This window comes from Clytia hemisphaerica, unplaced genomic scaffold, assembly GCF_902728285.1.
Source record: "Clytia hemisphaerica strain Z4C2 unplaced genomic scaffold, Clytia hemisphaerica genome assembly, whole genome shotgun sequence".
NCBI classification, from domain to species: domain Eukaryota; kingdom Metazoa; phylum Cnidaria; class Hydrozoa; order Leptothecata; family Clytiidae; genus Clytia; species Clytia hemisphaerica.
The window spans coordinates 1,004,916-1,032,329 of NW_027104248.1; the positions used below are offsets into that span (position 1 = coordinate 1,004,916).

The 27,414-nt window shown below is 35.0% G+C and overlaps 4 protein-coding genes across 5 annotated transcripts in view; 2 read left to right on the forward strand and 2 right to left on the reverse strand.

The window, feature by feature from the left end:
* The window catches only part of LOC136816497 (potassium channel subfamily K member 1-like), a 33,775-nt gene extending 6,918 nt beyond the window's left edge, over positions 1–26,857 (reverse strand). The window contains exons 1-2 of one of the 2 annotated variants that reach the window (XM_067072837.1): positions 26,788–26,857; positions 23,774–26,396 (exon numbers count right to left, since the gene is read on the reverse strand). In XM_067072837.1, coding sequence (XP_066928938.1) covers positions 24,227–26,383 — 2,157 coding nt within the window. In that variant the 5' untranslated portion in view covers positions 26,384–26,396; positions 26,788–26,857 and the 3' untranslated portion in view covers positions 23,774–24,226. Of the gene's footprint in view, positions 1–23,773; positions 26,397–26,787 lie in introns of those variants that run through there. The other variant, XM_067072838.1, reaches the window with a different exon arrangement.
* On the forward strand, positions 10,055–13,173 carry LOC136816527 (homeobox protein Hox-A7-like). The gene is made up of 2 exons (XM_067072868.1): positions 10,055–10,758; positions 12,533–13,173. Exons 1-2 carry the CDS (start codon positions 10,227–10,229, stop codon positions 12,874–12,876), a joined length of 876 nt encoding a protein of 291 aa, XP_066928969.1. The 5' UTR covers positions 10,055–10,226; the 3' UTR covers positions 12,877–13,173.
* Positions 17,257–19,469, reverse strand: LOC136816528 (organic cation transporter-like protein). Its single transcript, XM_067072869.1, has 2 exons — positions 19,349–19,469; positions 17,257–18,937 (listed from the first exon to the last, which is right to left on the reverse strand). Exon 2 carries the CDS (start codon positions 18,930–18,932, stop codon positions 17,409–17,411), a length of 1,524 nt encoding a protein of 507 aa, XP_066928970.1. The 5' UTR covers positions 18,933–18,937; positions 19,349–19,469; the 3' UTR covers positions 17,257–17,408.
* Positions 21,221–23,728, forward strand: LOC136816498 (organic cation transporter protein-like). The gene is made up of 2 exons (XM_067072840.1): positions 21,221–21,295; positions 21,589–23,728. The coding sequence occupies exon 2, from the start codon at positions 21,608–21,610 to the stop codon at positions 23,117–23,119; it is 1,512 nt and encodes a 503-aa protein (XP_066928941.1). The 5' UTR covers positions 21,221–21,295; positions 21,589–21,607; the 3' UTR covers positions 23,120–23,728.
* Positions 26,858–27,414: the final 557 nt, after the last annotated feature.

Consider the following 27,414-nt stretch of genomic DNA (forward strand, 5'->3'; position numbering starts at 1 on the left):
GTAATAAAATTTGAAATGAATTTCATGATTTATTTTTTAAAGAAAGAGAGGGCTCTAGCTCATTTCTGATCTCAATCGAGAGATTGCAGATTTTGAATTTTAAGAACATTTTATATAACTCTTAATTGATGACTCATAAAGCATCAGCAAAAAAACAAGCGATACTTTTATTCTTTTATGGACCTACCTGGTTATCAAACTAATCAGTGAACATTGAAACAATGAAACACATAAGACATAACTGGTCAAAATACAAAAAAATAAAGAAAATGAAAGCATATCTATTGAGAGAAACTATCAACACTATTGAAAAAGATTTTTGAAAAAGAAATAAAAAAGCTATTAAGCGCTTTTCTTTATAAAAACCACTATCAGAAAAATGCACAGCTTAATAAATAAGGTTTCCAGAAAACTCAAACCGTCGAACTCTACCGTGACATTTTCTTCTGTTAGAAAAAATAATAATAAAAAAACAATTTGGCTAATAACATTGATATATGCTCATAAATAGTGATTCTTATAGATAAAGATTCGTTTTTTCAGCCAAAAAAATAATAAGTGTTTACAGAAAACTCAAATCATTAGCCTCCACCGTGACATTTTCATCGTAAAAAAATTAATAAAAATAATAATAATAATATGGCTAAGAACATTGATGTATTCTTATTAAAAGTGGTTCTTATAGATAAAAATACGATTTTTGAGCCAAAAAAATTTTTTTGCGAAAATCTGCTTGAGCCATCCTTTAACTATGATTGTACCCTACTTTCATGCTAAAAATCAGAAAAAATTAATGATCCAATTTTTCACAAAGTCCAAAAAACCCGTTTTTAAGCCGTTTTTTGGCCCAAATTTGCCTAAAAAATTTTTTTTTAGAAAATCGGGCTCCGTCACATTCGAGTGTTTATGGTCATGCACCTTTGTGCCAAAAATCAGAAAAAACTAATGAGCCAATCTCGAGAAAAGCTGGTAACTAACACACTAACTAACGAACGAACGAACATGGGTTAATTTATAGGACCTCCACCCCACCGGGGTAGGTCCAAAAATTGAAGTCAATCAACTTCTACTAGTATGCCCTCTTAAAAATGTTGTAGGGCGTAAAGTTAAAGCGCGCTTCCTTGCCAAATTTCAACATAATTCTAATTAGAAAATTTTGCGTGGGATATTTGATTTCATTAACTTTTTGTTCTGTTTTTAATGATAGGTAATTAAACATTCCAATTCACAACCATTATAGACCACAAATTACAGGCTTAAAAATGATTAACTCGCAAATCTAAAAGTGACACCTGGTAATAGAAAGATCCAAACAAAAAATTCGAAAGCCAGACCCAAATATTTGAAATGATGATTTGGGAGAATAATAAAAACTAGCCGTCCGAGCGTCGTCCGAGACGATTCTTTAAAATAATAAGTAAGCTCGCTTCGCTCGCTGTCATTATTGAGAAATTAAATGTATTTCTTATTTATGAAAAATAGGTAAATGATTTCTTGTATTTTCTAAGGAAATATTTTCTTGTACATTGAATGGAGAACATTGATCTAAACATTGTCCTGTATTTTCCAAGGAAAATTAGATAAAACGCAATTTTTGTGATTGGCAAAGGAAACAATCTAAAGCAAATTCTTTTATTTTTCAAGGAAAATCGACCAATACATTTCTTGTATTTTCCAAGGAAAAAATTACATGAAACTTTTTTGATATATTTCACAAGCTGATTATTCAAGAAAGGTGAAAAATAGTAGAGTTATTTAGAAAGCAAATAGAAGCGATCTCCCAATTTTTTTTGTTTCAATATATGGCAAAGAAGGGGGCCCCAAAGAAGATCTTGCATTACTAAAATCTACTCCAATCAAGAGAATGCTTGTAAAACTATTCTTATGCTAGGAGTAAGTTCAGCCATCGGGGCTTACCATCGTAGGCGGGCATTCTAAGATTTTTTAAATTAGATATTTAAAAATGGAAAAGAAAAAGAGAATGACGAGTGTTCAAATTTCAAAGCGCTCTGGAAAATGTTCAAAAAAGAAGATAAGAAAACGGGGAAAATTACATGTTTTACAGCTTTCATGTTAAGGCTGAGAATTGATCAGTTGAAAGATCAATACAGAAAAGGCACGGAGAAGAATGGCCGGCTGCTTAACAATCACTAGCAAAAAAGCTTTATACGAGAATGAGAGAGATCCGATTTTAACTGATATTTTAAAAGATATTAAATTACCAGAAAGATTCTTGCATTTAGTATTTCGCTTGTGAATTTTATCCCACTGTGTCTCTTTCGCACCTTTTTGTTTTTAAATTCAAGTCTTTACGACTGGACCCATTATTCTCATTTACCAATATTCGCAATTCGTTGAAATTATTCCAGCCAGCCAAAGAAAATCATAAATTTAAGATTTCTCCCAATTCACTGTCACTGTTCTATCAGTAGACTTCAAGTTCTACTTAGTGCATTTAAGTCCTCGGATTCAAGAGCCTTGTAGCTCAATGGTAAACAAAATGCCCATGAATGGTATGGTTATGATTCTGAGTCTCACCGGATCCGTTAGCTTTCTGGTGGCTGGTCAGAAGACAACATGAGAGTGACTGTATTCACTTCATTGTAATACAAAGAGCAAAAGCCAAAGAAATCATAATAAATTAGAAACTTACTGGTTTAAAGTGCCTATATGTTTTGATTCTTGAACATTAAAGCTTGTTGTCCAATGGAAAAAATAAGTTCGTCGCGAATTTTTTTATTGTTTTTTCAGTGGAAACCCAGCTTAATTGCAGCACTGCAGTAAGCTTCTTTTTTTTTGGACTTGTAAAATGAAAATAGATCTATAATTGTCTCGACTTATAGTACCTTAACAGTGGCTTAGGCACCCATAGTAAACCCTTTTTGAAGATGAACTCGGGTAACTTAATGCATGTCCCAGAATTGCATTAATTTTTCCGCCCCAGTTCCAGTCCCTAAACCATAACAAACTATACATTTTTGGAAGCGTATTTGGATGTAGAATACCGTATTCGGTGTAACTTAAATTCTTTCTCAGTATAATTAGAGATATGTTAAAAAAACCTGATTATGACGTCATGATTGATGACGTCATAAATACAAAAAGTTAAATATCTCGAGAAATATAATTCTCGACTATTTTTCCTTTTCGAAATGAACAGAAAAATAGAAAACAATAAAGTTACTTTTTCATTGGTATTTGCTTGCATTAAACACTCGTGGTAAAAAAAAAATGTTTAACAAAATTAGTAGTAAATTACAAGTTGGATAAGCTCAGATAAAATACAACTGAATTTTTGTGACGAAGCGTGTAGCGTAAAACCCCCAGTGGCTGTTTATTCTGGAGGAAACACTATCTCCGAACCAATGGCATCCGTCACCCCGACCTTCGGAGGTTAAAGGTCTTCTCCCCTTTATGTACAAATATTTTACTAACGAAATTATTCCATCTGCAAGTGTTTGACCGTCAAATGTAAGAGATCATAAATTTAAATTATAATTATTATAATGGGTTTTTACGAGGTATGAGCTTCATAGCTTCAAAATGTTATCAATCTATTTGTAATTTTCGTTTAAGGAATACAAAATTCATCAACTTGATAAAACACATCCACGATTCCATGTTTGATAATAAGTTGTCGGTGGTGAATGTTGATAAGAGCGTCAATCTCCGATGACCGGCGTTTGTTTTGGTAATCGATCGTCTTTTAGTATATTCTATTGTATTCCTTGGTGGTTGATCGTCTGAGCCATTGATTGATCTTCTGTTTGAAGTCCAGGAAGAAGCGCTCGTCCGATTGTTCCAATGTTATTGATCTTTGGTTGTCCTTTCCGTGGCTAGGGTTTCCATTCCGATCTTTAGTTTGTATGTTGAATCGGTGTCTTTTCGATTGGTACGTTCGTCCGGATAAGTGTATGGATTGGTACGTTCGTCCGGATAAGTGCATCGGTTGGTACGTTGGTCCAGATAAGTGCATGAAATAGAAAACGAAATTGTTTGAATTTGCATGAGTTAACTTCTTTGAGTGAATGCAAGAGCGAGGATTTTCTCAATTTTTTGAACAGAATATAAAGGCTGAATAGCGCATGCATCTCATTATTACATAATGACGTGCATGCATAATTAAATGCATTTCCGTGCAAAACTGTCGAGAACCTGTTTTTCCAGCTTTTTTCAATCGCTGGAAACTTCGTATATAAACTTTATGAAATTTGGACCAGTGATATAGTACAATGAGATGTTTCAAAAACTTTTAAAAGTATTTCCCAAAATTAATGACGTCAGCAAAAATTGCAAGAATTCGAATTTTTGCGATAAAATGCTGACATCAGCTAATTTTAAAATTTCTTGAAAAAAATTCTCCTCCTCTTGATGAGTTCTAACATTGGTCCGAATTTCATAAAGTTTTGAGTATTAGTTCTTGAGATATTCAATTTTTAAAAATTATGACGTCATATATAATGACGTCATAATCTTAAAAAAACTCAAATTCTGCTGAGAAAGAATTTAAGTTACATCCAAATACGCTTCCAAAAATGTATAGTTTGTTATGGTTTAGGTACTGGAACTGGGGTGGAAAAATTAATGCAATTCTGGGACATGCATTAAGTTACCCGAGAAACCTCTCTGTTTTAATTTAGATTCTTTAGACAGCAGCTGTCTTTAAAGTTATTTTTTAACTCTGTTAAGATTCATAAAGAGTACTACTAAAATAATTAATTTATTTAAAAACAGCCCCCCCCCTAGCGCCAAATTTATATGCCTCATCACCGATTGTGAAAATTTGTTATCAGGCAAAAAATAGCAAAAAATAGTCAAAATTACGCATCACACCTCAAATTTTTGCCCTGACACGTCACGCTAAAATCCAAAAATTTGGAAATCACTCCAACACGTGAAAAAGGTGTTTTCTTATTTTCATCTTTCCTCACATTTTTTATTGGAAAATAGCCATAAACCACCTTTCTGAGGTTTTGAAATTCAAGGGATAGGGAGATTTTTCTGAAAGATCTTTTTTTCGTCGAAAATGAGGTTCTCAAAGTTTAAAAACAGTTGACTCTCGCTAATGGGCTTTTCCAGAAAAAATTACCCCCACTGTTGAGGATATTGATCATTTTGAAGTATCGAACCCCCTGGATATCCTACTTTATTAGTAAAGACCCCCTAGATATCCACTCTTAGAAATATGCCCACCCCCATCGACATCCTCTCTTATAAAGATGCTTACCACTGGATATCGTATTTTTACTTTACCTGGATATCCACTTTTAAACAAAAATCGTTAACCCCCCGATATCCGATATCCTCAACAGAGAGCATGGACTATTTCTAGAAAAGCCCAATAAGAATTTCTATATTCTAATTTTTCCATAATGTGAGCTGCTTGTCAAATCTCGTCAAGGGCGAACGCTCGCAAAATACTCTCTATAATTCTAATCTGTTTATCATTCCAATCTTTCTGTAATTCGAACAACTTCCCCCTTTGAGTTCGAATTAGAAAGAGTTAACTGTACTCATCTTTCTTAAGTCTTGAGCCTGATTGTACTCACATACCCAGAACCTTTTTTGTCTTTTTACCCCCCCCCCCCGAATCATGTTAAATACCATAATGGTAAAAAGAACATCCCAGGGCTATGTTTTTTCCTTTTTGGACATTAACTTTGGAAAGGTTAAGGCTTGGAAAAAATATGTACACCCCTGTGTCACAGATCCGCTGGGGCCAAGCCCCACTGGAAAATTTGGCAAAAATTCGACCCCACTGGGAAAAACACCCTAAAATTTCAGCCCCACTGGGAAAGTGACTTTGATTTCATCCCCATTCGAAATTCCATGTGTAAAAATTGCACTCTAAAATCATCCCCACTAGATTTTATAATAATCTTGGAACAATAGAATTTTCATCCCCATCATTTCCGGTATTTCAATAGAAATTTTTATCCACTGTGGGAGATTTCACCGGGCTGTGAGACAGGGGTGTATATGCATGCATGTTCCATTCAATCAATTTTTGACGACATTTTTCGTCAAAAAATGGAATTTTGATTGCAAATTTCAATTTTGGTTTTGTTGATTGCCAGAAAATGAATTGAAATTTCCAGATTTTTTAATATATAAACTTCTTGCATTGAAAATTAAAAAATAGCATTTTCAAATGCTAGAAATTGAGTGGTGAATTTCAAAAAAAACAAACATACTCTGGAATTAAAAACCCTTTGTCTTATTTCTGATGTGGCGAAAAAAATAAGCAATGAAAACGTTTTCTTTTTACATCGCTTATTATTTTTTCTCCTTAAGAGCTTAAAAAAACCTGTTAAACTTGATAGGAAAACAAGAGAAGGTTTCAAAATCGATGAGAAAGCTAGCAGAAGGTCATCGCAGGTTGCTACAAAGTGGTAATGACTTGTGAAAGGCGAATTGCATAGTGTTATTGCAGAACCAACTTGAAAATTTCGAAACTGAAATGTCTCCAGCAATGTTCCCGAGAATCCTGGTAAAGAAATCTTTCTGGTGTGCGAAAATTTACGTCCCCTTTTCGCGAATGGCGTAAATGTTTAGGTATCAATTCTGGTGTTTTAGCCAATAAAGTCTTTTGACATAAATGACAGTTGATATTTTGAGCTGATGCAACATTCCACACTTTTTTTTATAAGAATGGTGTTTTTTTTCATTTCATGATGGATGTTTGGGGAATAAAATTGTTGGGGAAAATTATCCTAAAATATTCTTACGGTATATTTTTAGATTAGGGCCAAATTCAGCCTAAATCTTGCTTGTAAAACATACCTCGAGCAAAGATTTGGAATTTTTGCAAAAGCTTTTAGTATTGAGTTGGGGGACAACTGGAAATTTACAGGTAAAATTCACTAAAAATTGGCTTTCTTAGGTTCAGTTGCCAAATTCCATGATGGTGATATTCTTAGCATATTCTTAATTGTTTGGCCAATTTAATTATGAATACACGTTTTTTTCTTTATTAGAGTTTATAAGAACATTTAGGCTGAAATTCGTCGAAAAATTAAGAACATCGTAAGAACATGCCCAGCCTCAGTTTGGAAAAAAAGACAAGAAACTACAATTTTTTCCTCTTTCAAGCAGTTTTAACCAAACTTAGGAATGGATTTTCTAAAATCGGGAGTCAAATATTGTCCAAACTTTACCAACTTTAAGTGCTCTTTATTTTGCATGATGTTGTCGATTTAAAGTAGTCCGAAAAATTAAGAACGCATTTAAGAACATTTTAGGCTGAAAATTGCTAAGAAAATAAGCACATCCAGGCTCAGCCAAATTTTAGGTGTTCTAATAAAAAAAAACGTGTATTCTTATAAAGTATATTCTTATAAAAAAAAGCGTGTATAACGTTATCGAAAAAGCAACATCGCAGCAATTATTTTCGTGTATCTAGCCAGCAATATTTTCCGATGATCAAACCGAGAATTCGGTTGCGGGTTTGGTCAAAATACGTATGGCAGATTATAGTACAAGTAACTCCACACAAGTTTTTATAAGAGCTAGCTCTATAAGAACATAACGCCCCCATTGCAAAAATATTAAAAAAGTTTAAATATCATTTTAAGGCTTTGTGCAGACTTCTAACACGATTTACTAGAAAATGACACGTAAATACACACAACATGGTGAAAATAGTTTATATAGATCTAGGCTTAAAATTCAAAATCTTAGAACCATCCGAAAACTTTTGGATGTTTTTATAAAACAAAATTGCCACAGAAAGTCATGTCAAGTGATCAAATTTTCAAACAATAAGATTTTATTACTTCCAGAAGAAAACAAGCACTACCATAATTCAACTCATTAAAAAATATTAATTTCAATAAATCTTTAGTGCTCGTCAGCCAGGCCTAGTTCAGACATCATGTTGTGCTAAAAAATAGGAGAGGACTAGATTTTCGTTTGAATTTGGATAAGAATCAGGCCTTGCGGAACAACCGTAAAAGTTGGAAGCTCAAGGCTCAAAATGAGATAAAATTCGCTAGGAATTGGAGAAAAAAATCTCATTTTCTCAAAGTTGGAGTCTCCTCGCTTCCGCCGGATCTGGGACTGTGAGTAAAACTGATCATTATATAAAGCAGAAGTTTGACAATGGATTCTAAGTAAACAATATGTCATTATTATACGTGAACAAAAAAGTAAAATCAACACAGTTTGTTTTTTACGATATTTCGTTCCATTTTCAGAACTTCATCAGGTATAATACTGCACAAGCGTTAACACATTTTTAAATGCTACAAAAATCAGTGATGCGTAAAAAAGGCGAGAAATAAAAAATTCTAATGAACAAAGGAAAAAATTCTATAGGGAATAAAACAAAGAAAATGTTAAAAAGATTTAATAAAAATAGGTGCGTAGCGATAATATTTACAACGTTAAAACAGTACAATAAAATTGATGAAAACAACCCCGTGGGGAATAATCGTCGAAAACAATAAAACTAAAAATTTAACAAAAAAGGTTTCGAATTAGCACAGTAAACGCAGTGGAAATTAAAACGGAAAATATGACATTATTATACTATATTAAGCATCAACTAATTGAAAGCTCACTATTTCAGAGTGTATTAAAAACGATTCCTGGCAATTTAATTTTGCTAATTGATACTCTTCTTCCTTAATAAATGAATCGGTTATACATTTAAAACAATTTATAACAAATTACGATTGGCTTTTTGAGAAGAGATGTCATAAATTAATATCAGAGAGAAAGAATGACATGACGATTGGTAAAGTAATTTTTAAAAAAGATTACTAAAGTTAAATGATCCGCCGCTAACGTTTGTAGTGAACTTCTGACAGGATATGTGGAAGGAGAAATATAATCATCCGTGTGAACAAAATATCTTTATTTTTAAAACAGCAACCATGAGAGCGCACGTATCGCTCTATTGTAAGAAAGAAACATATGAGCACCCTTTTTGACCACGCCTTTTTTTAAAGGTTGCGAGTAAGTTTTCATTTTAAGGAAAATGATATGAGAAACGGTCTCTTTTGAACCACTCCATTAAAATATTTCTTGGTTTTCTCAAATTTGTAGATTTTTCTCTTTTTTTGATTTGATTATCGTAATTAAAGTCTTAATTTGAATAATTAGTTTTAGATTGATTAATCAACATTTTCTTCAAAGCACTCGTCTTGATTTTTCTTCTTTACAAAAACGTAAACTTGTTAATTTGTGGGTTAATTAGGTGTACCGGTCATCATTTACACTGGATATAATCAAATACTGTGTTTAGAATACTCTTGGTTACGACCTATCACCCATCTATTTAAAGAGGCGCTTTCCCACCCTTTTATCTCCTTCACTTATCGCCACTGATAATAAAATGCCCACTTGGTCACCGAGACGTAGTGGTAACAGGGGAAACTTACTCTCGGGTATACCTAATAAGCGTCCGTTTTTGAAAGTTCCCTCTTTTTCCCTAAATTCCCACCCAGGACATTTTTATTCCAACCCTCCCACCCCCCCCCGCTTATTAAGTTTTGACAATTTTTTCAGCCACCCCACTTCTTCCAAACATCCCGTTTATCAGGTACCCGAGAGTATTCGAACTTATAAGAATTGAGACGGACGAAAAAAGAGGGTGAAAAACTTGAAAATTTGTCTTAAAGCCATAGCTTAAACCAAATACTTGAACATGAAAAATGGTTAATGTGGTTAAAGTGAGTAAAGGACGGCCGTCCAAGTTCCCATATAAATTAATGATGCTTAAATCACAAAAAATGAAATATGTCACCCCACTCTATTGTTGAAATGTTCTTCAAAAGATTTTAATATCTTTTGTTTATTATTATTTATTACTTTATTAATGGCAAGTGTCATGAATAAATTTTATATCCGGCAGAAAAGCTTCAGGTAAAATATTGTAATTAGCATTTTGTGGCAAATTAATGCTTTCTTCGCATCATTAAATTTAGCCATTAACAAATACCGCTTCATTTTGAACCAATAGGCATGCGCGAACTTATTTCCCAAACAAAAGAAACATTTTCTTGTTCCTTTTGCGCTAAAAATAAAAGTGTAGTTATTTCAAAATATTCTCATTTGACAATTGGCAAGCAGTCTTAAAGTAAGTAAGTGTGCATGTGAAGACAACTTCGATAGGGAAAATAAAATACTCATCTCGGACGCTGAAGTAACACATAGTGGGCGGACACGCCTCGCAAAAGATTATTAGTACAAGCATTGAAGGACAATAAAGAGCAGTACTCAATATGTATTCGACCACGCTGCAGAACACAACTAACGATATGAGTTCAACTGGAAAAGATTATGGATATTCACGACTGTTTCACCACCAGGGATTAACACATACCACGTCTCCCGCCATCTCCACCCAACAACCGCCACAACCCACTTCAAACAGCATTTCCGCCTACCAATATGCTAACTCAACATACGGCGCATCCAGAGAGCGTGTTTACTCAGCTTCAAACTCACTTCACTCGAAATTCCTTGAGCCCTCTCGATCACCTATCCTTCAACGAAGCTCTAGCCTACCGTCGCAGAACAGCCCGTCACCTCCTTACATAGGCTCAACCAACGCCAACAGCAATACCATGCAGTATGGTTCCCACTATGGTAGCTTGAAATCGACATCCTATCCTTCCAATAATCCAAGTTCTTGGTACAACAGCAGCATTAGCAGTGTCAGTGGAGGAGTGGGCACTACCTCCTTATATCATCCACCACAATCTTTAGAAAATCTTCAGGATTGGCAAAACAACGGCTACCCAAGCGGTGAAGGTAAGCTCCTCTTATCCTACCCATCTTATGTTCACTTTGGAGATTGAAATACGCGTTGAAAAGCATAGCAATGGTGCAAGTTTGAATAAGCCTTGGAGAGTTAAATTGGATAGATAATTTTTTGGTGCCTTAGTTGAAAATTTTTTTATGGTCAATTTCACAAGATTTAAAAAAGGGGAATTATACCTTTTCAAGTCAGAAAGTATACAATACAAAAAAAAGGGAGCATCATCAAATTGGGTAAGTAATTTTGAAGAGGGAGATACTGTAAGGAGAAGATAATGAATTATTAAGAGCTGAAGGATTTAATAAAAACCTCAAAAACTTAAAATTAGTTAAATTAGTAAGAATCTGTTATTTCAGCTTATTCCTAATGATGCTCCAGTCTCTTAAAATAACTTAAAACCACAAGCAAAGGGAATGGGTATATTCGACTTTCGAAAATAGAAATTAAACTACAATCATGGACGAAAATTTTGAGGTAAGAGTAGAATATAACCTTCAAGGCCCCATCCCTCCGGTGGCAATGTTGAAGGGCATCGGAAGAGTCGGCGGGAAGGCCGTTTGCACTAAACATTGCCATTGGGGGAAGAGGGGACCATTGTTTTTTCCAGCATTTTCCAATGTTTTTCTCGAACATTTAAGTCCATGAGTGTAGATCAAACAAACTTGTAATTCCTTAAAAAATCATTTCGTGACTTGACACTTGTTTAGAGTGTCAGCGAGAAGCGGTGAAAAGTTTGCTTGGATTTTCATTTGCCCTTGAAATCTCTATTGATAAAAAAAGCTATCTGTTAAAAAACATTTACTGTACAATAGGTAGGATATGGGTTAGGGAATAATTTTCTGAAGAGTGCATTAATCAAACTTAACGAACAACTTTTATTTGAAAATATTTTATTCCACTGAAGAAGCAATTTTAAGAAAATTTCAGAATATAGCTTTATTAACAAAATTGGGGAGTAATTTATTTCAAATGTGTCAAAACGCATTCAAAGTATTAATGAAGTCGTTAGTTGCCATTAACTTAGTTAACGAGCGAAAATTCATTTGCCACATATTATATATCTACATTCTCAAATAGTTTTTCTTCGATTCAAAGCTATATAAAATATCCCTTTTACTAAACTTCAAAACAAAACCTTGCAAAACTTCATCATTTGAATAAACTGAAGTAAGAAAGAATAAACTCCATGGTTTGAAAAATTGAAAATAAGTGAAAATGAAAATGTTCCTAATTGTGAGGCATCATAAAAAACTAATGAGGCTTAAAGTGTAATTGTCCGGTCATTATTTCTGATTATGGAGCAATTAGTAAGCAGATTCATCACCTTTTCCGCTCTAAACCTCATTAAGGACTATAATATCCTACAACGGCCTTCCCATCTCTACGTTATACAGAGGTCAACTTTGATAAAAAAGGAAAAATCATCCTTACCATACAGTGAATGCGCCAACTGGAGTCCATATAATGCGCATGCGTAATTTATCGTTCTTTAAACCGTTAGTGGTTAAACAGCGTAAAGTACAAAGAGTAATGAATATGTAGGCGTGGTACTCGTTGACAAGGTCAGGGTTTTGGATGGTTAAATATGTCGTTCTTAATTGTAGTTTTTTCTCGTTCTTTGTCGTTTTAATTCGTTTCTCGTTTTAGACTTCGTTCTTTCGTGGTCTTATTATAGTGGTCTCCTTTTGGAGCTTACACTCTCTCTTACGGTTGAACACTTATACATTTCTTCACATTTTAATCATCAAACGACGCTTTATTTTTCAGGGTACTTCCCATGGAACTGCTGTTTCACCGACGGAAAACGGAAACGAACTTCGTACACAAGACGACAAATTTACGACCTCGAGAAAGAATTTGCAAAGAATCGGTACATCACTCGGGAACGACGGATTGAAATGTCGCTACAACTGAATCTCACTGAACGTCAAATTAAAACATGGTTTCAAAACCGACGAATGAAAACAAAACGGGAGAAACCGACATCGACAAAAAACGAGAATCATCACGAACAAACTCATCAAACACATCAACCTCATCCAGTCCATCAAACTCATAACGTCCTACTTAGTGATACTACAGACATTAAAGCAGTTTTGAACAATATATAAAGTGAAATAAATCACAAACGTAAGCTGAAATAGAAGGAGGAGTAGAATCTTAGATTCATTGACGAAAAAACTGAAAAAGCAGACATCAATATTTAAAAATCTTAACATTTAATTTAGATTTCGATACATTTGCGTTGACCGCATTTGTATATCACACTTTGTATAAAATATAACAAAAATGTATAGTAAGATTTTTTAAGTTCAGATTCCATATATAAAAAAGTGCCAGGGGCGCTTTTTGGTTGATGCGATGGAAGATTTATATTGATTAAAAAGAAATATATTTAGAATTCTTAATTTGATAACGGTAGAATCTATATAGACTTTGTAAATAGTCATCTATGTGAAATAAAATGAAAATTTCAATGTTGGAAACACTGGTAAAACTTATTGGTCTCGACTGGTTTCGACATACTGAGTGAAAAGCTTTATAACTGACTAAGCTAGGATTCCGTTAGGGGCACTAGCCTGCTCAAACTGTTCTTATCATTGATAATTCTTGTCAATACGTACACGTTTTATTTTTATAAGAATGATTTTTTTCTTTTTTTCATTTATTCTAAAATTCTTAGGAGGCTTTCATGTCGCCCCTCCAAAATACAAAGCCACAGAAAATTTTTTACAGCTTCCACAAATAGTACCTTAAGGGAATACATTTTCGCTTGGATTATCTTTCGCGAAATATAATCTCTAATTTTCAAACTTTCGTCTCTCGCTAAATTTGCGAAATTTAATCCTCGCGAAAATTAAGTTTTTTACGCTCGAGTTATGGAGACTCTACTGTACACACAAAATCTCGTAATCAAACTAACAAAAAATGTGATAATCTGAGAAAATTCGCGAAATTAAATCCTGGCGAAAATTTAAAGTTGAAGTTAGTTGCGAAAATAAGTCCCGCGAAGATAAAATTATGAAAATTAGTTGCAGCGAAAATTAATTCCCTTAAGGTATGTTGAAAACCCCGACAAACTTGAAATTTTACTGTTAATGGCTTTAAATTATCAAAACTAAAATAAAATATTTTCGGCGGTAGTTATGTAGATGAAATGAAAGTTCAATATTTTTCCACAAAAACCCATAAAAAACAAATCAAAAAAATTATTTCAACGACATATTGAATGAACAATATAACTCCGTCAGATCCTCCTATTTCCACAGCGTAGATGAAAAAATCTTGATTTGAAGATTTCACCGTTCATCAAATCATTGGACCAACGGATTAGAATAGGTGGATTAAGAACTCATAGAAAACACTCCTCGTTAGGTTATCAAACTTTTTTACGAGTTTGCTAGCAATTAAAACTTGATAAGTTGTAAAAAAGTTGTAAAAAATCATTACTTTCAACATTTTCATTGGTCATTACGTATCACGTGGTACATTTTAAATAAGAAAATGCACTTTTTTAGCCCTTTCTATCCAATGCAGAAATTAGCCAAATAATTTGAAATTTATTTTCCTAATTCTAAATACAGTCTTCCTTCACCAGTATGCAACCCATTCGTGACCCATCGATAGTTTCTTAGTTATAGACCATACGTTAATTTTCACTTATCTGAAGATTGCCATTGACAAAAGATTAAAAATTTACATTAAAACTGGTCTAGCGTTTGTTGATGCTAAAACTTAAGTGCAGGATTTAAAATATTTGCAAAATCATCAAAATTGATCGAATCATAGGACAAATTCGTTTTCGAAACTGTATAAATTGGAAAATTGTTCTTATAAAAACAATGAAAAAACTAAACGAGGAGTGCGCAGAGTCATTTACAGATTTTTCTTGTAACAATGAGAAGACAATGGATCTCTCTTGGGAGCAACGAGAGAAGTTAATCCACCTATTCTAATCCGTTGATTGGACTAGGCTCGTATATTTTGAAGTTTTTTCAAAACCGTTTAAGCCTAGACTCTTGACGCATCTCTCTTAGTATACGTTTTTTTATTAGAAACCAGTTTATAAGAACATTCAGGCTGAAATTCGGGAAAATATAAGAATATCGTAGGAGCATCACCAGCCTGAAAATTGAAGAAATTAAGTAACCAAATTTGCTCAAAATTATCTTAATTTGTAATACCTTATTGGTATTATATTTCACGTGTTACAAAATTTCGCGGGTACTTAATTTCGCGATTTTTAAGCCAAATTTCGCGAAATTTAATGCCGTTTAAATTTTTCAAAAATACAAAATCGCAAAATTTAATAAATTTCCATTTAACTTTCCATTTGCCTATGGCCTAGATTAGGGGTAGAAACCAATCAAGTAGTCGGACGGCTCAGAAGTAAGCGTGAGTCGGTAGATATAAGTTTGGCATAAATTTATGGCTAATCCTCGAATAGTAAGTTTTGGGGAAAATTTGTCCCGATAAATACAATATTAGTATAAATAAGTGAGGATCGCCTACAACCATAACTGCAGGGAGGGAGGGAGGTAAAAATATTTCATCCTGTCAGCTTTCAGTTAGAGCGTCGACTTGAACAGGGAGATGCGATGGCCATTATAAACATGACGTCACGTGGCTATTAGCAAAGTAGACTCAGTTGGCGGAGGGCGGCCATCCAGCCATTCGAATATTGTATGTGGCGCTTATCAAATAAAAGTTAAACCGCGATTTAACCTGTGTTAAATCCAAATTTAACTTTCCATTTGCCTATGGCCTAGATTAGGGGTAGAAACCAATCAAGTAGTCGGACGGCTGAGAAGTAAGCGTGAGTCGGTAGATATAAGTTTGGCATAAATTTATGGCTAATCCTCGAATAGTAAGTTTTGGGGAAAATTTGTGAAATTTAGTAAACGCGAAAAAAGTTTCCTCGAAAAAAATTCGCGGTTAACACTCGAAATATAATACCAATAAGGTAAGCTTTCGTAGTTGAAGAATTTCTTTTACTTCTCAAATTTAAATTGGAGTAGATTTGTTCATCTTGAGGGCCATTTTTATGGCCCAAGCTAATCCTGTATATTTAAAAGAAGTAATTTCAAAACACCAAAAATAACATTTAGATGCTTAAAATTGCAAAAAATAAGCACATCCAGGTTAAGCTTGAATTAATAAGATAGTTCTAAAAAAAGGAAAGATGAAAGATCATCTGTATGACAATGGAATATGCTTTCTTTGTTGATAATTATGGGCCTAAAATGTTTTTATTGCTGCAATTAAATTTTTACCCCAGTTTCCAGTGAAGTAGGTTTTATTGCGTACAAACCATAAAAAGGGTTGTGTATTTATTTATTGAAGCGAAACATTATCTGGATCTTAAAAAACTTATAGCGAAAATATTTTTCAAAATACGATGGAAAATTTACACCATAGCTATACAATTAATTCGCGAAATTAGAGAATAAGCTAATATAATACAATATAGCAAAAAAAATATTGCTTCTATTTAATGAATAATCGTTAAGCCGCTAAACGACTTCCTTCCTCATAGGATCATTAAGCGGGCGAAAAAAGGAGTGGAAGCAGTCACAGCTTTTTAATTTAAATGACAAAGAAAATTACTAGATTTCGAAATCGCAGATTTTTCTTTCAATTTTTGCTTTTCACGCTCAATCGCGAAATTTAAAGTTGATAATTATTCTCACATATGAGCAGCCGAATCTGAGTGTTTAATGGCTATCAAAATAAGATTAGACGGCCGCCGAAGCTAGCTGTTCAGCTGTTTTATATGATTCTACCATTTTACATAAAACGCAAATTTGAAAGAAGTGCATTTTTGCTGCTGCTAGTGTATTAGGGACTTGGCGAAGCCACCATCCCCATTGGCTAAAAGATCCCCAGAGGAAAAAACCCTAAGATTTTAACCCTGTTGGGAAAATGCTCTATGATTCTATCCCCATTGGAAATTGAATGGAAAATTTTTGTACTCCGAAACCATCAAAATTGGCGTTCTTCAGTTAGAAAGAATAGATTTTCTATCCCGATCTCCATCCAGAGAAAAAGTTTAACACCGGGCACTGATAGGGGTCTTTAAATAAAAACTTTCTAATTCCATACCATATACTTCGATAAAACGTCCTGGGCGTTTATCATTTTTGTTGGATTTTATAAGGGGCGTTATTGAGGGGGCTTTCAAGAGAAGTGAGCGCTTATTAAATAATCTTTAACCAACGTGACCTTTTTTTGCCTTTTCGTTGTTCTTTCAGTTCAAAATATGTCATTTTAGACATGTTAAAATGGGTCAAACTAGTTTAACTCGATTTGATTCTCCCTTACAGCTACTTGTTTCAAATAAACACTCCTTCTAGAGGAAAGGCGTTTATTCGAAGAGGGCGTTTATTTGAGGGGGGCTTATTGAAAATTTTTCCTTAGTGAGTTTAGTAGAGGGGCGGTTTAAAAAAGGGGGCGTTCATTCGAAGTAATACGGTATTTCTAAAAAAATGCTATGTTATTGAAAAGTAAAGTTGATTCCGATATGTACAAAAAATAAAAGTCTAAAAGTACACTTCTCTCCCATGAACCTTGAATATATTGTTCAACAGAAGTTGTTAATGACATTAAAGTCATGACAACATTACAAATTTCTCTTTTCTCGTCTTCAAATTTCGATTTCCTTATAAACATTTCCATTTTCATCCATTTCCTTCAGATCTTTGACGTCTTCCAAAAGATCTTCGCCTTTCGTTTCCGGTAAAAATAACAAGGTGACTGCAGATACGATCGCTAGAGCTGACATTACCAGAAATGGTGAGCTTTGATGCAACACACGAAACCCTTTCACAACCCAAGGCGCGAGAGCAGCTCCTATTCGGCTCGTCACTTGACAAAAACCCAAACCTTCTGCGCGCAATTCTGTAGGATACAACTCGGCAGACCATGTGTAGATGGAGTTGAAGCTAGTCGTAATGAACATCTTCCCAATGAGAGCGAGGACAACTTTACCAAGATTCGATGCCACTAACCCCGATTCAAAGATAGGGATAGCTCCACAAACTAAGCCACCAATCAGCATCGGAATGGTGACTGTCCTTTTACGTCCGAAACGCTCACAAGAAGCGAGCGCCATGCAAATTCCTGGAAGTTCAACCAAGCTGACCAGGATGAAATTGAGATAGAGAGATCCTCCAAGCTGATCAGCCGATAAAGAAAATCCATAGAATATCATTCCACTGACCAACCAAGCATATCCTTGGATGAAAGACTTTTGTAGTAAATTTCCTCTACAGAAAAAAAATAGAGGTTTGGGGCGAGTCACGTGGACCTGAAACAAGTGATCATCCAATGATATATTCTTGTCAAGGCTGGTCCCATTCCAAGCTGCAATTCTTTCCAATGTGTTCAGGGCCTCCCTATATTTTCCATGCAGTCGAAGCCAACGGACCGATTCTGGAACGAATTTGTAGAAAGCGAAAATGAAAACATAAGGTACCGTGCACACTACAAACAACATCTTCCATTGTCGTATGAAGTAGGCCTTGATACCAAGCAAGCAGAATGAGACAGTGAGGAAGATCCAGAGAATGAGGCCGGCTTTCGGTCGATGCTTTCCACCAACCAACTCCGATATGATGATGAACATCTGGAGAGCAGTACCAGGGAGGAAGAGTCCAACAACAAACCGACAGCCGATGAAGATGAAAATGTTCGGTACGAAGGGTGATATAGCACCGATCAGCAGCGTGATGAACAGAGACGGGAAGAGGACTGTTTTGCGACCGTAGTTGTCCGCCAGCCAACCCAATATCATGGAACCTACCGACCAACCCAAAAATAAGATAGATGTCGAGAGATTAACGATCCACTCTGTATCGCAGTAAATATCATATTCAGTAACGATGGAGTAATCTTTGGGTTGAGTGAATTCCCATTCAGATCTTGGGATGCCACAACGGAATTCGTTCTCACTTGAAAAAGTACCATTGAGATTACAAATGGTACTGTTTGCCACGCATCTCCATTCTGGTTGCAGCGCTGCAAAGTACATGATGAGTGTTTGAAAGGTGGCTGGTAAAAGCATGATGCAAAATATACCATCCAATATCCATTGGAATCTACCGAATTCTCCGATTTGTTCAAGAATCTCATCTGTGGAAACTTTCTTCAGCAATTTCGTTTTCTCCATTTTACCTAAAAATGAAACATAACCAATAAAAACAACTAATATTAGGCTCACCATTTAAAAGTCCCTCGAAGAATTATTAAAAAAATCGAGAAAAGCTAAAGCTTGCAATGGAAATAAGCCAAATTCTATACTATAGAAATCATCTTCGTGTTTCTAATACAAGAGCAAGCAAATTGAAATTGTATAACGTACTAAAGCACTGGGCACAACTTTAGGGTGATGGGTACTCTGAATTAGACAACAAGGCTTGATTCTAAACCCAGAGTGATGGATATTCAAGACATAAGGTAAGGCTAAATTTCAAACACGAGTTGCAAACGCTACTTTGACGGACACTCAGGAAAGGATGGGAAGGCCCAATCGTAAAGTGATGGTGTTTCTAGAACAAAAGCAAGAGAATTTATGAAAATACTTACCTTGAATGCGTTTCTCGTTGGGCTATCTTCACCTGCACCAACTAACCAACCGTTTATTGAAAATGCGTTTCTCACCACACTCAATGTTTTAAGGTGAGAACTTTTTGATGCAAACTCCAAATAAATCGATTTCCAAGATATGAGTTGACTTAAATTCTCACATGATGACGTCATCAAAAGCTTGAGTCAGGTGATGTAGAAATACTTTGTAATGAGTTTCGCACATATTTCCCATGCATTACGCAATAAACGTAAACAAATGCTGGATAAAGGTAAAGCAACTTATTGTGACCTGAGCATTTCTTCAGATATTATTGGATAAAATCGTGTGACAAAAATAAACTCAATTAAGGTCATATCTAAATTTAGGTATTGTACAAGAGTTTCAAATTTACATTGAACACGTGAGCCCCTACCGTCACAACTAAGTTCTTTTTATCAAAATAGTATCGCCAATCAAAAAAACTAGGAAAAACCTTGTTAAATCTATCTGTTTCAAAATAACAAATTTGTATGTAATAAATAACAACTTGAACCAAAAGGCCCGGCAGAAGCAGGGAGGGTGGGGAGACGACTTCAGGCTCCTCACTTTTTGCAAAGATATGGCTTTTATTATGTTTTATTTTATTTACGTTTACTATGATATTTTTATGCAATATTCCTATAAATTTGATTCGATTTTAGACAGTCTAGAGGACCTAATTTTCTAGTCCATGGGCGCCATCCGATGGTGCCTCTTTAGAGACTAATATTCAGTCTCTCCACTTTCAAATTCGTCACACCGAGTCCGGCCAAAATTGGAAAATGGCAAACGAGTACGAAAAACATCAATTCTGTTCTACCATTTTCACAGGAGTAATACTTCACCAACAATGAATGGTACAGGCAGGGTGTTTTAATTATAAATTGAGCATGGAGATTGGAATTTTATGTTCGAAGTGTAATTTGAAACATCCCCTTCTCACAGACCTGCAGGAATTTTTTCAGCCAGTGAGGGCAAAAATAACAGATCAAAGACTCGATGGAGATTGATATCCCCATTGTTTCCCCATGGCTGGGGATTTGAATTCCATTGTTTTTCAGCCAGAAAATTCGTTGGGGGGGATAGCACAATATTTTTGCAATGAGGATTTGCTTATCTGATTATTTTCAACGGGGACAAAAAGTAGAGTATAATTTTCCACTGATTGCGATATTTTGCCAATTTTTCCAGTGGGAAGGGATCTCAGTGAGTGGGTCTGTAAGAAGAGCGGTTTTTAACCTGAAGAGGGCAACCAGCTATCTTTTATTTCTAGTATCTTAAAAATTGGTTAATTCGAAAAAAAATAGCTCGCTTACACTACATTTAAAAAAAAGTCGCAATTAAAAGTTTTACAGGACTTTTTTCAAAGGGATTCAATGTTAGGCCCCTTTTCTGTGACGTTCGGCATTTATTTCACTTTCGGCTTTTATTATAAGACTTTGTATCACATTGAAGAAAATTTGGTCGAAATTATTGTCTCGCTCTAAGTTGCTCGAAAGATAAAGAAATGATAATTTGATGGGTACAAACAACGACGACAAACACAAAACGTCATTGCCAGTAAAGATAGGAATTTGATTGGTCAAATCATTCACAATCAACGTTTTCCGTTCGACAACGTGACTATACCGGTTTATTTTATCTTACTTGTAAGCGAGTACGAGACACGGAGACTCGCATTACAAAGCCGGAAAATAAACATTAGGATATCTTTTTGAATCGAACTACAATGTTTATCGATCTTAGAATGAGATACAGATCAAGTTACAAGTGTACCTTCAATAATAAGGCTTACTACACAACACACACTACAATATCGAAACGATTTTCGTACATTGATAAGTAAATTGGAAAAGAAAACACTGCAAAAGAGGTGATAAAGAAGGCGTCTATAAAGTCACTACTTCAAAAATCATTTGGAAAAGGTAAAGAGCTAGTTTAATTCTTTCTCTTTGACATTATTTTGATTATATATATTCTTTTTATTCTTTATAATCTTTAATCAGCTTGAGAAATTAAAGAGGAAAGAAATATTTTAGGAGGCTCAACCTACAAATTCCTTCCTTCCCGTACATTAGCGGTTTTTGTAAAGCTGTATCTCTAACAACCTTCGCGTTACTCGATCAAACCTTCCTCTTTGGAGTTACCCTCTCCCTTGAATTAGACCCATACTCTAAAGTTTTCAAAATAATAGAATCTTAATGAACATCTATTCCAGGTTCATCACCAGAAAGATCATGGAGCTAGAGCAGAAGGAGCAAAAGGACGAATATCACAATGTGGATGGATTTCTTCGGATGGTCGGAGAATTTGGAAAGTTTCAAAAAATTCTGGATGCTATTTTCTGTTTCATTTTCATCCCATCATCATTCCAGAACCTCATCATGTACTTTGCTGCTTTCCAACCAGACTGGAGATGCGTGGCAAACAGCACCATTTGTAACCTCAATGGTACTTTTTCAAGTGAGAACGAATTCCGTTGTGGTATCCCAAGATCTGAATGGGAATTCACTCAACCCAAAGATTACTCCATCGTTACTGAGTATGATATTTACTGCGATACAGATTGGGCTGTCTACATGTCATTCTCTATCTTTTTCATCGGCTGGATATTCGGTAGCGTTGTTCTTGGATGGATATCCGACAATTACGGCCGAAAGAATGTTCTGTTCGTCTCCATTTTTTTCTTCCTGTTGTTTGGGTTAAGTGGAGCATTCATGCCGAATATCGGATGGTTCCTCTTCTCCCGTTTTGTTGTCGGTTTCTTCAAACCTGGCTTACAGTTGGGAATGTTTGTGTTGATGAACGAGATTGTGGGTGAACGATATCGACCAGGAGCTGGTATCGTCTTCTGGTTCTTCTTCACCATTGCGCTTTGCATCATGGGATTGACAGCATATTTCATTCGCAAGTGGAAAACTTTGATGATCATCAGCGCAGCACCTTATTTCGTAGTGCTGTTGTTTTATAAGTTTGTTCCTGAGTCAGTTCGTTGGTTGCGCTTGAAAGGGAGGTTCGATGAAGCGCTGGATATCTTCCAAAAAGTCGCTGATTGGAACGGTAAAACACTCGATCCGAATGCAAAAATCGCTCGTGTTTTAGTTGTGAAGAACCACGCTAGTCCAATCGACCTTTTTAAGACTAAAAAGCTTGCAAAGAAGACTTTATTACAAGGCTTTGCGTGGTTGGTGAACGGGATGGCATATTATGGGATTTCTTTAGCAGCCAATGATTTCGGAGGAGATTTGTATCGTGATTATGTTCTGGTCAGTATCATCGAATTCCCTGCTGCACTTCTTGCTATCTATCTGTGTAATAAAGTCGGTCGTAAGAAAACAACCACTTGTTCGCTCTTTGTTGCTGGTTTCCTTACTCTCATCGTTGGCTTCATTCCTATGAGTAGCGGTGGCAAAATAGCTCGTTTGTCGCTTGGCATGCTGGGAAAAATGTTCATTACCATCAGTTTCGATGCTATTTACACGTGGTCTGTGGAAATTCATTCTACAAATATTCGGACCGAGGGAATGGGATTCTTGCAAATCACAAGTCGCTTAGGAGCTGCAAGTGCACCATGGATTGCCAAAGCCGTGCGCAGTGTTTACGCCCCATTGCCGTTCCTTATCATGGGCGGATTGGGATTACTGGGCGGGATTAGTTGTTTGTTTTTACCGGAGACGAAGGGCGTTCAAACACAGGAGACAGAGGAAGAGACCACTAACATGGAATCCAACCTCAACAAACAACATTAAATTACTAAACCATGGACAGAAAATAGAGAGCAAATTAATCCACTGCTTTTCGTAATTAAATGCAACTGAGATAATCCACTCGAAATACAGCCTCCAGAAGCTGTGAAAGTACATTTTATTTCGACTGAAAAATTCGGAGAGACGTTAAATTTTCATTGAAATTCATGAATGGGCTCTTCCGGAAAATGTCCGTATACATGGGGGGGTGGAGGATATATTGTCCGGGGGTAGAAAAAATTCATCAAAATTTGCCTTGTCCTGGGGGTAATTTTGCTCTGTCCAGGGGGTCGACTGATGCTTGTCCAGGGGGTAAAACCCGTTGTCCGGGGGCCAAAAGTAACTTTGTCCGGAGGGTAAATCACTGAAAATTGTTATATCCTCCAACCCCCCACATTCAAATTTTTTCTGGAAAAGCCCAATGCACGTTTTACAGAACTTTTACAGTAATATTTTGAGCTTTTTAGAATATCTTTACGTATAATATAAGAAACACTCAGTATGAATAAATTATCAATACATTGTATACAAAAAAAATTACAGTTTTCATCAAAAGATTGTTACATTTTAAATGCTTACTGACGAAACTAGATTCAAATTCAATAGAATATCATTGGATTCTTTGTGAGTTTGAGTATGTTTTAAGCTTAACAAAATCAAGCACAAAATTTGTTGTTTTCAAATATGAAATTATCCCACCAGTAAACGTTGGCCTAAATTTAAGTCGAAAGTCATGTTGAAATGATTTTGAAGATGTTACTGACACATCTATTAAATATCATAGACTATGCTCTAATTTCAATTTCTTTTGAAGTTTAAATGTCATCTATGGGCTAAATCGATTGTTAATAATTTTACTAAAAAAGTGCAATTACTTTACAATATAACACTATTTCAATTAATGAAAAAAGGGTGTTAATCTTGAGTATATAGAAGTGTCTTGAAATGCCGGTCTCCTCTAACGTTACTTTACTACAAATAGTTTTTTACATAAAACTGGTAACAACTTCTATTTGCCTCGTAATCTTTTAATTTTTGCATGATCTCATATGTGCTAAGTCATTTTTTATGTTCATGATATTCAGGGTTTCTCCTGTTTTTGAAGTTCCTTCAATAGAGTCTGTCAACTTCTTTCGTGATAAATTTCAACACCTCTGCTACATAGTGAGAAACTTTATACACCAAATCTACCTTTTCCATTATAGAAGGAAAATATTTATTCAATTTTTCAACCTGTATCGATTTAAGTTTATGTGAAGCTGCATTACGAACTTCAAAAAAACCAATAAGAAAATCATACTTGGTGACATCGAGACGGTCTAATAGGAAAAGGGCGATTCCAGGACACCTTTGAGAGAAATCTTTCCACCGGTTTGTGGTGTAGTATTTTTCCAGCTGATCTTTCCTCCCATCTTCATCTTTATTTTGCATTGCAACTGCTCGAGGGTAATTAAAATTGGCTTTACCATCTTGTGAATAAAGTTTTTCTTTAATATACATCACTGAATGGTCCAAGATGATTTTACCCTCGTGAAGAACGCGAAAAATAGAACTATTTGATTGGTCGAATCCAGCTTTTCCCGTTCGGTACTTAAGTAAACTTTCACCAAAATGAATTACCGCTTCCTTTAATTCGTTGAGCTCTGAACCAGGCAATAAAATTTCCATTTCCATTCTTCTCACATAATTTTCCAAATCCCATTTGACAGCGCAATCATGTAATTTTTCAACTTTTTGATACAAGTTTCGCAAATTAACTTGGAGGACGAAATTCCGATCTTCTGAATCTTGCTTGTCTTTGATTCGTGACAATAGAAACTTCCACTTTAAAGAAGCTTCTTTTTCAAGTAAATCACCAGATACTTCATCGCCCAGAAGTAGGATTTGCTTCTCTAGATGAAGGATTGCTGCGTCATAATCCCTACTCTGTTCATAGACCCAAGATTGTTCAATTAAATCATTTTTCTCTTTAAAAATCACTAATAAACGATTTTTTGCATCTTTAAAATAGTTTAACTCTTGGAAATGATCAGTCTCACTTCCTTCGTTTGCTTTTAAAAGTGTTTGCTTCAAATATTGCTTTTCTTTCTCAAGATTTTTGAAATATTTATGAAATTTCGAAAGTTCGAAACAAGTCTCGGTGTCATTTCGCAGATCGTACCATTCTTTAACAAGCCGTTCCTCTGCAATTTTGAACCATTTTTTACACTTCTGCTCGTGAACTTCTGACTCGTTGCCATTCTCTTGTGAACTATAAAATACCACTGCATCAAGATGAACTTTTCCTATCTTGATTACATCAAAGGGTAGGGCATTTTCAGAATCATGGCTTACATTTTCAGAGAAATATTTGATTGCTTTCTGTAAATGATCATTAACTCTTGTAAATTTCCACTTTTCGTAGTACATATTTCCAAGTCTTCGCAATGTGGTAGGTGACTTTGGATTCAATCGGTAGCATTTTTCTAACATATTTAAGGCCCTCTGTTGTTCACCCAAGTTTTTAAACATGATAGCCATTTCTTCCATGAAGTTTATTTTATCTTTATTTTTACATATTTTGAGTTGATCAATAAGAGTGCGGGCTTCCTCATGTGCCTCTTTTTCATACCTTTTACCGGTCAAAAGCCTGGCCAGCTTCAACTTGATCATGTCGTAGGAGGGGTCCATATCCATAGCTTGCCGCAAAAGTATTTCAATCTCCTTTCGTTCTGCTATCGTATCTGTTCTTCCGCGTATACGACGCATTTTCACAAGCGCCAAGCCGAAAACCCATTCTGCTGTCTTGGTGATGGTTAGAGCCTTTTGATAGAAGTTTATAGACTCGGCGTGTGCATGGAAGAAGCTAGCTGTGAAACCCTTCATTGCTAAAACTTCTGCATTATTTTCCAGATTGATATGGTGAGAAAGCTTTCTATACTCTTTAACAAAGCTTGAAGCATCATTATTCTTGAGCTTTTCATTCAGATAAATTAAGTTGCCATAAATGACTGCTAGATATCCAGTGTTCCCATCGCTACATTCATTTAGAGCTTGCTGAAAGCAGTCTTCAGCATTTGTAAGAAGGTCTTCTCCAGCATCCTCGGCTCTCCGATACAGTTCAGAGTAAATAAATCCCAAAAGTGTATAATTTTGAGGAAGGTTTCGGTTTTGGAGAAAAGATTCATTATCAATTGATTTGATACGGTCTCTTAAGTAGAGAGATGCTTTCTTCTCCAGATTGACAAAGTCCCATTTGAAATGGGATTGAAATTCCAAGACGGACATTATTGACCATTTCCTAGAATAAAGGTAGTATAATTTTCATCAAAAATTCAAGATAAATGTTAAAATAATATATAAAGAAGAACAAAAACATCGACAAGAAACAAAAACAAGAAGAGAAAAAAAACATAAATGGAGTTAGAATATTGTAATATTTTTCAAGTTGATGACAAACCAGTTTTGACAATTTTACTGGTACCGTATAGCATATATTAATATATCTCGTTCAGAGTTTCATATTTCTACTAAATGGCTAAACATCTGAAAAAGCTCGAAAAATATATACCATATTGTATTCTGTACTGCGCCATATAGCTACGTATTGGTTCCGCTAATTCAATATTGTCAAACCAAGATCAGTCATTTTTTAGATTTATTTAAAATTTGAATATAATCTGAATACTTACTTTGAAGTGCAACCGACAGCATTCGGTATTTTAAAGCTTCAAGAATTAGGAGAGGTCATCCACTTCTATTCGAGAGAAGACTAATAAAAATTAACAACAGACGTAGCTCAGCTTAATTGTCCTAGTTGTTGTGAAAATTTATAATCTCACAGCAGGCTTAAAATGATCAATTATCTGGTTCAATCAACAGAAACCCAAAGCATGTATAATAAAGCTGCATAGCTTCTGTCTATTGACATTATGTTTGAAACAAGTTTGAAATCAACCCTTAGCTTGCATAAGATAGACTAAAGGAACTTTTATTCATACTCCGTAATGGAACAAGGGCTGAATGACGTCTTAAGTATGAATAAAGCTGTTGCATTGACAACTCTTCTCAAGCCAGATATCTAGAGGTTCGTAGCAACCGATTGGACAATATACTAATACCTTTTAATATCTTTAAATTAGTTTGAAAAATCTTTTTATCATTGACTTATTTAAGATCAAAAGTTTAATTTAAAAAATAAGAGGTTCAGAGGGATTTGATTTTTTTTTATAATACAAATTGATATTTAGGTCTACCTTGTTTTGAAATTTACTTCCAATATGTATCAGTCATTAAAATATCTGAAAACTGATCAAATA